The sequence below is a fragment of the Nyctereutes procyonoides genome, unplaced genomic scaffold, assembly GCF_905146905.1.
Source record: "Nyctereutes procyonoides isolate TBG_1078 unplaced genomic scaffold, NYPRO_anot_genome, whole genome shotgun sequence".
NCBI classification, from domain to species: Eukaryota; Metazoa; Chordata; class Mammalia; order Carnivora; family Canidae; genus Nyctereutes; species Nyctereutes procyonoides.
Window position 1 is genome coordinate 11241868 of NW_026575151.1, and position 8760 is coordinate 11250627.

Consider the following 8760-nt stretch of genomic DNA (forward strand, 5'->3'; position numbering starts at 1 on the left):
CTGGGGTTGCAATGAACTGAATGTTTGTGTCTCCTCAAAATTCATATGTTGAAACTACCCTTCAATGTATTAGAAGGCGTGGCCTTTGGGAGATAATTAGCATCAGATGGGTTCATAATGGTGGAGCCCTCATAAACGGGATTACCTTTGAGAAACAATTTTTTCCTTCCAGGGCCTCTATGGTCAGATAGGTGTAAATAGAGCAACTGAAGCTCAATTCACTTGTTAGAGGTTCCCTATATTCCATTACTAAGAGCTCCCTGTGTAGCTTGGCCTTCTGCTCCTGCATTCCATTTCCCAGAGTTAAACATCCTGCTTTGGTCAGCATTACCTTGTGTTCTCTTTGACTCTACTTTACTTTGGATTTTAATTAATTTTTATGTGTAGATTTGTATGTATGGGGCCATTGAATTACCTAAGTCTATCTTACTATTTCACTATTTTTCCTTTCTGAACTCAAACCCACTCAGATCAGCTAAAGATCACTTTTCCTCAGACACTCCATTAACTAGCTCAACATGTCACCCTGTATTTAACTGTGGGTTAAGATCCCTGTCCCAAATCAGGCTGAATATCTCTAAATCTACTTTGACTTTGAGAAGTAGGTACTTGTATGGCAAGAAAAACAAGTTTGGGAACGCTTCCTGGCCCTGTTGTTTTGCTTCTCATCTTATATTTGCCCACTGCCTCCATGTTGCCCTCTCAAACCAAGAGTGGCTTGAAACTTATGGAGCTTTTATTGGCACTGAGAAAATGGTGGACAAAGGGGCTGAGGTAAGAAATACATTTAGGGATAAGCCAACTTTAGGTAGTATAGTGTCGGGATTAGGATCATTTGCTTAGGAGTACAGGGTTTGAATTCTGGTTTTGCCTCTTACTAGTTATGTGATCTGAGATATGTAAATGTCTTATTGCCTCAGCTTCTGCTTTCATAAAATGCATCTGGTAATGTCTACTCCATATAGAGTCAGCATAGTGTGGTGATTAGAAGCATGAACTCTGCCTGAGTTTGAATTTTGGTTTGCCATTTGGCCTTGGGAAAGTTACTTAACCCCTGTGTAATGGCCAACTTCTATATCTCTGTAAAATTAGGGTTCTTAATGGCTATCAAAATAATAGTACCTGTCTCATATGAAATGGTATTATTTCTTATTTGAGGGTCCTGAATATTCATTTAGCTGCATTCTCGGAGAAGACCAAAATAAAACTAAAGAGGGATGTGATTCCTGACTCTAAAAGGAGAAATCCAAAAAGAGCTAGAATGTAGGATTTTGATGGCAAAAATAACCCCTTGTATGTGTGTGTGTGTGTGTGTGTTAAAGAAATAAACACTGAATTGTAGATGACAGAAAATGTAGGATTAATAGGTTCTCTTTACTCCCATCCAAGAAATCTATTTAATAAAAATAAATAAATAAAAAGAAAAATAAAAGTGGGAGCCCGGTATGCTGGGTGTGCCTGGGTGTGCTGGAATGGACCCCCTAAAGTGGCAAAGGGAATGAGGGGTACTAGGACAGCAGAGCTCAGCCCACTGGGAGAGCCCAGCCCTGACGGGACAGACAGGCTGCATCCAGGAAAGGAGAGGATTGAGGTTGGGGGTTTAAGGATCTGCTTCTGTTCATCAAATCCAGTGCAAAACATTGTCAAAGGAAACATTGGAGATTTTGAGAATCAATATTATAAGACAGTGAAAGTAGGTTTTGGTAAGTTTGGAAATTTCTCATGGAATTAATGATAAGTATATCAAGGAAAAGAGGCTCTCATAGTCAAGCATTTTCCCACTGTGTTAATATCAGGAATAACTTTACTTATCTGTCGCCACATAATTTAGATCATCTGTAAAAGACAAGCATCATGCAAATGAAAACTAATATGATGAAATCCTACTTTTCATTGTGATGAGTCAGAGAATATCTAAATTTGAGCAAATGCTCCATTAAGAATGAGTTGCTCATAATTAAGTAAAATGTTTACTCAAGTTTATTGAATAGCATTAGATTAATAAGCATTAAGAATCAGGTACCAGAGACTAAGAAAAAAAGTTTTTGCAAAAGATGTGAGTAAAAAAATTTCATCAAAGCAAATGTATGAGTACACCTGAATATCAGCTTTTAAATGCTGTTCATGAATATTCTGTGAACTTAACTCTGGGGATCAATTGAGTGCTATTTATTTTTGTCTACGGCAGTAAATTTCATAAAAGAACTCTTTAAAGGTAGGACCCCATTTCTCTCAATAGTGAGCTTTCAAATGGAAGATCTCTACTATGAGAGACCTCTGTCTCATAAAGTTCTGTGGGTTTCCTAGGCAAGTTTCAAGTCCCTGATGGATGTCTACTTTTCTTGTAAAATGATTGAAGTGAATTCCATCATGTCCTTCTTAACTCAAGCCACATCTTCAGATTTGAGGTTTAATTTTTTATTCCCTCATCTTCTAGGAGAATTTAGCACTAAACAATAGGTAAACTATTAAAAGAAACCTACGTGATTTATTACTAAGTAACTATCCTCAAAGAAACTTTCCTCCATGATGAATAAGAATGCAAAGCCCAAGTATATAGGGTACTATATTTTTTAGAAATCCCAACTTGACCCCATCAGCTTCTGTAGGGCTATTTTTACATGTATTTTCATGCTTGCTTATATGGGGAAGTTCTTTTTCTTGGAAAGATTCATCAAAATACAAAACTAAAACCTAGAGCAGGTTCAGGGTGGAATACAGGTGTCCTTAGTGAGGATATTGGCATCAGTTGATTCTTTTCTTCAGCACTGGAGCTGGTTGAGTTGAAGTAGCATTTTTTCTGTAAAAAAAAAAAAACAAAACAAAACAAGAGAGTTATGTTTAGAGAAAGTCTTACTAGAAACTGGCTTTTCCTTAAAGATGTCCAAAAAGGAATATTGTACCTATTGGCTCCCAATTTAGTTTATTGAGCTACTGAAATCGGTTACCCTTACTCATTTGAAAAGTAATAGTGAAAAAAGGTATTTGCCTTAGGAATTTCTCATAAATATAAAATTGTCTCCACTTTGCCCATTAAAGGGAAAACCTTCAGTACATATTGGAACCTGAAAGCCCATGTTATGCCTGACTTACTTCTGTAATATTTTGTTTAGTTTTTGCGTCCATTTGATGGGAGGGTTCAAGCATACAACTGACTTATTCTTCTTCCAAACTCTGGGGGAAAAGAAACAAAAATAAAAATAAAGCATCGTTATATTTTAGTCAATCCTACACTTAAAGAGAGTTAAGTATAAAAACATTCCTGGATGAAGTGAAATTGGAGGTGGGCATTTTAGCATCTGAAGTATGTGATTTACAGTGTGAAATCTGAGGAATGAGGAAAACACCATTTGCAGAATGGTCGTGTGTGAGCCAGTGGAGCTGAAGATGAAGTTTATAGAATCTCACATGTCAGGGGTTAATGCTTTGCTGACAGTTTTTACATGAATTGGAGGTGGATCAAATAGCTGACTCCAAGATTGGCTCACTTTGAAATCTATATCACAATATCTTCAAAATGCATTTGTCCATTGAGCTTGGGAGAACAAAATAAATTATAGAAAACACTCTCTTGAGAAAATTTTATTTGAAAAAAAATTCAATGAAATTTAATGTAGGAGAGTGACATTTGCATTTTGTTGAACCTCTAGTTAGTGAGTCTTTCACTGCTGTAAGAGATTCAACAACAACAAAAACAACAACAATAATTAATAGCTAATATTGATCAGGTGCGTATAGTGTGTCAATTGCTATGCTCAGCAGGTAACATAAATTATCTCAATTTCACACAAATCCTGTACAAGAGAACTATTATTTCCTTGCATTCATATGAGAAACTTGAGGTTTAGAGAATTTAAATAGCTTTTCCAAAACTACACAACAAATGCAATGGTAGAGCAGCATCCAAATGAAGGATACCTGCCTCCAGAACCCACACTTAGCCACCAATCTACATGGGCAGAATCTGAATGGTTATCAGTGCTGGACACAGTGCCAAATGTTTTACCCGCAGTGGAAGCCATGAGGTCTCCCAGGTATAGCAATCTGGGACACTCAACTCTCTATCGGGATGGACTTTGAACAAAACAATTTCTTCATATTTACCTTAGTTATGAAATAACAGATAGCAAGGATCCACCCATCTAGCTTTGAAACTCTACCCTAGTAAATGGATCTTAGAGAGGTCAGAGACCATAGCACTGTTAGATTCTTGAGCAGAACCTTCCAAATCAGTTTCTAAGTTTATGATGGAAAATAGATTTCTGACCATCTGAACTCACAATATTTTTATCCAATTGCTATGAGTTTCTCATAATTTCCAGGTTTTGTTTCCATATCTGATTAAAATTCAGAAACAAATTTGGTGAGAGGATTTAAAATCAAATTTAGTTAGAACCTTTATTGGTGAAGACATTAGGAAAAGTATAATGCCTTTTTAATGAAAATTTTGCATACATATTTTTAATATCCCACATTTCTTTTTTATAAGTTGAATACAACTAGTGCAAGAAAGACCCATAGCAAAATGGGACAAACAAAAAGCAGTTGCTTACAAATGTATCAAAAGTCTAAAGAAGTCCAAAGGAAGAGCTGCTAATGAAAATGAAGTCAGGGATGCCCTAAGAAAGATGCTTTAACTAATACTTCAAGTTATTGTCACAGGTGGTGACAATATGGTTCATGATAGATATAGGAAGGAGAAATCAAAGTTCCAAGTAGTGATACACAAAAGATCTATGGCTTTATTTAAAATATTAAGTGTAACAATCCAACATTGCTTGTACCTCTATTCTATGCTAGGAAAGGGATAAAGCACTGGGAGGAGAGAAACAAATAAATCTGATCCCTGTCTATAGAGAACTTATTTTGTGGTGGGAGTGAAAGACAGAGAGAGAGAGAGAGAACCACAAACCTGATTATTTCAATATAGTGATGCTATAATAATCACAGCTAACATTTACTAAACATTTATTACATTTATTACTGTGATTTATTACTGTGCCGGACATTTTACTAGGGGCCTTATATGCAATGTGTAAATTCTCATTTGATGTGCCATGTGCTATGATAGAAGTATCAACAGATTGCTCTAAAGTACTGAAAAGGAAGGGTCACAGAAACAACATTTCAGTAAAAGAAAATACCTACTGAATTTCTTGCAATCATTACTGTCCCCTTAGCCTAACTCTTCAATCAAAGATGATCTTAAAGCTAAAGGACGCGTCTATAAAACAGATGTTTGGACTAAGAACTATTGTGGATACTTATTTTCTTGCTCTTTAACTTCTGGGGAACAAAGTGTTTACTTCTGCTGGCAATTTGAATTTGGTAGAGGAGAGAAGAGGCTTGGTGGGGTAACACCTGGTAGAGTCCTGGTTCTGTCCCTTTCTAGTGATATGCCTTAGTTAACCTCCCTAAGTCTCAGTTTCTGCTTCTATAGAGGATGATAACAGTAGACATAACTTAATTGGGCTGTTAAAGGACTAAGATGGGTGAATGTGCACAAAGCACTTAGCTCAGGACCCCTGCAAAGTAGGTACTTAATATTACTGAGTCTTATTATTATCTTAAGAATTGTTAGCAACTCTCAGAGTAAATCACTTTGAGATTCTTGCATAAGAATACTATGCATATACCTGAAACTAATGCAATATTGTGTGTCAACAATACTTAAAAAATACTATGTGGTTGGGCAGCCTGGGTGGCCCAGCGGTTTAGTGCCGCCTTCAGCCCGGGGTGTGATCCTGGAGACCCGGGATGGACTCCCACATCAGGCTCCCTGCATGGAGCCTGCTTCTCCCTCTGCCTCTCTCTCTTTTTCTCTCTCTCTGTGTCTGTCATGAATAAATAAATGAAATCTTTTAAAAAATACTATATGGAAACATTTGATCTGATTTTCTTTTGTGTGTGTGTGTGTCTTTTTTTTTATTTAAGTTCGATTTGCCGACATATGGTATAACACCCAGTGCTCATTCCATCAAATGCCCTCCTCAGTGTCCGTCACCCAGTCAGCCCATCCCCCCGCCCGCCTCCCCTTCCATAACCCTTTGTTCGTTTCCCAGATTTGATCTGATTTTCATGGGGAGAATAGAATAACATACATTTTTCTCCTGCAACTTACATGATTTCTCTTTTTGGGCACCCATTCCCAGGAGGGAAGATCTGAAGCCTTTCAATGAGCTGGATGGGAATAATGCCTGAGGTCTCTTGGATGCATTTACACTTTAAATTTGTGTTGTAGGCCTCCAGAACACCTGCAAACACAATCAGATATTTTAATCCCTTTGGTATAATTTGAATTTAATTACTAATCTTTCATATAGAGCATATGAAGATTTAAACATTTTAAGTCAGCGCTTTCACCCAGATGCTTTTAGTTTGTGTATTTCTGCCTGTCTTGGTTTATTTTCAAATATTGTCTACCAAAATCTTAAAAATAAAATCAGCTTTCTAAAAACATAACACCTATTGAAATTAGTGATAGTGTTTACTGGTGCTCAGGTAATTATCTAAATAATAAAATTTAAGAACCACCACTATGGGGACTTAAACTCAGTTTAATTAATACAGTGTAAAGTCAACTGATCTTCCCTCCAAACACATAAAAACCAAAGATATGAATTCCTTACAGTGTCCCCAGAGCAATAAGAAGCTGTAAGAGAGTTCTTGTTCTTATCATGTTCAAATCAACCCCTCTCCCCCGTCTCTCTGAGGAACTTACACGGAAGATATTTTTTGTTTTTGTATAATATGCTGGTCCTCCATATGTTGCAAATCATTACCAACCAAAGGCCAATAATAAAAATTCAAGATTATTTTATTCACAACACAGGTCATTAGTACTAGATACTTTTATAAGTAATCTATTTCAGGTATTTTAATGAATTCCACCCTCTTTAAACTTACTGTCTACCACCATGCTTGACATGCTTGACCCCAAATAAAAGGGACCTGGCTCCCAAGGCATTTATAGTTTGGAGGAGAAAACCAACGAACAAAGACTGAAATGTCACAGAACATTGTATTTTACACCCAAGATGGGATGCATAATGGGAATAGAGGAACTTGCCAGGGTAATGGGAAAGCTTTATGGAGTAAAGGAAGACAAAGGTCTTGAAGAATAAAAATAGCATGTGAAGCAAATTAAAATTGAAAAACAATTCCTTGTACCTTAAGAACAAAAATTGGTCTTTTACACCTGAGCAGAGTATATCATTCTGTACATGCTTCGGATTTCTTCAGCTATATAAAAACATACAATTTCAATTAGATATTTATCTATTTATGCAAACACAGTCACCCCATTTAGACTTAGAAGTTTGCTTCTTTGCAGAAAGCATGGACTGAAGTACCCGTGTTGTGCTTACAATGGCTCATGTCAAAGTCTAGCGGTATAGAATTGTGCCAAACATTCCCTGCAGGAGACCAACCAGTTGAGGTCAATTATCTTTAAACCTTATAAATGGTTTAGTCATAAGGGGTAGCATTGAAAGGCAGAGCAAAGAAGATATACACAGAAAGAATTAGTAGTAGCAGAGCTGAATCTGAAAAAGACCAGGAATAGATAAACCAAGTATAAGTCACATGGACACTGGATTTCAGTATTTCCCTCTATGGATAAGAATCTTAATATTACATGCTTCTAGCCTCTAAGAGTTAAATCTCTAAGCACCTTACTTTTAGAAACCTAGGAGCAGTTGAGTAGTACCCCCCAGTCATATTGCTCCCCATTTTCTAATTAAAAAAGAAAAAGAAAGAAATGGTTGAAGACTATTTCTGCACAAAGCACAATGACAAGGTAAGTGAAAGTTCTCACCATGGACAGCAGGGAGGCTGCAGACCAGCAGCATGAGAAGCAGAGATCCCAGGGTGAACCTCATTCTGCCTCAAGGTGGAGTTCAGACTTCAGCTCTGGGTCTAAACTGTGGGCTCTGAGCACAGGGACTTCTATTTATTTATGCCAGTGAGGGCCCTCCCACCGCCTTTGTCTCCAATAGGTCAGCTGTGTCATCATTTTTAAAAGTCCCCAAATATTGCTGAGCTTGCTTTTTTTGAACTCCCCTTGCAAATTTTATGAATTGGCTTCAGAGCACTATAAGCATAATGAAATATTTCTTGATAATGTAGACTATACATGGCAGGGATGCTGCAGAAATTTGAGGGTGGGAAGAGGGAAAAGACATCAGACTGGCAGTTGCACAGCACACTCTTTAGGATCATTATCTGTGATCGTAGTTTTGATTGCTACTTTCAGTGAAGGGTCAGAAGGCTTTCTCAATGAATTTGAGGAAACTAGGGACTCTGTCAAGCACATCCTTGTGCCCCTGTCCCTTGTAAGAAAGTCTATCCTTTGGCAGATGCTCAATAAATATTTGCAGATCTAACGAATGTTTCCTTATGTACAGATTTCTATGCTGACTAGGTTACAGTTTTTCTACCAGACTTTCCCACCTTTTATTTCATTATCTGAAATATATCATTACTTGTGTAATTTGACCATTGTGGAAGTCCTGGGCAGGGTATGTGTCTCCTCATGGTGTGCCTGTGTCTTGGTGAAGGAAGGGAGGCAACAGCTTTGAGGAAGAGAATCTTTCTGTCTCTGGTATGCAGGTTCTCGAGTTTGAAAGCCAGGTGTCAATGGTGGGTGTCATTAAAATTTCATCAGATGCTAAAGTCAATATGTGGTTGGTCCCTTGGGAAGCAGATGCTAAGATGGATGTTAGAGTAAAAGAAGTTTCTTTTGTTGTTGTTTTCAAAATG

General features: G+C 37.3%; 1 protein-coding gene across 2 annotated transcripts; it reads right to left on the bottom strand.

Moving 5' to 3' along the window:
* Positions 1–2041: 2041 nt before the first annotated feature.
* Positions 2042–7902, bottom strand: CXCL13 (C-X-C motif chemokine ligand 13). 2 transcript variants are annotated; one of them, XR_008662832.1, is made up of 4 exons: positions 7171–7243; positions 6122–6254; positions 3094–3174; positions 2042–2800 (listed from the first exon to the last, which is right to left on the bottom strand). XR_008662832.1 is itself a non-coding variant. In XM_055313143.1 (4 exons), exons 1-4 carry the CDS (start codon positions 7878–7880, stop codon positions 2746–2748), a joined length of 333 nt encoding a protein of 110 aa, XP_055169118.1. In that variant the 5' UTR covers positions 7881–7902; the 3' UTR covers positions 2042–2745. The 2 variants fall into 2 exon arrangements, 1 of the variants encoding a protein (XP_055169118.1); XM_055313143.1 differs by lacking the exon at positions 7171–7243 and adding an exon at positions 7817–7902.
* Between the last annotated feature and the right edge of the window lie 858 nt (positions 7903–8760).

What these genes read in the sequence shown, in the direction of transcription:
- CXCL13 (XM_055313143.1), bottom strand. Translation starts at nt 7,880, where the DNA reads ATGAGGTTCACCCTGGGATCTCTGCTTCTCATGCTGCTGGTCTGCAGC. An exon ending in TGCCCAAAAAGAGAAATCAT is followed by an intron (nt 3,175 to 6,121) that starts GTAAGTTGCAGG and finishes CTTTTCCCCCAG; the next exon opens with AGTTTGGAAGAAGAATAAGT. An exon ending in CTAAACAAAATATTACAGAA is followed by an intron (nt 2,801 to 3,093) that starts GTAAGTCAGGCA and finishes TTTTTTTTACAG; the next exon opens with AAAAAATGCTACTTCAACTC.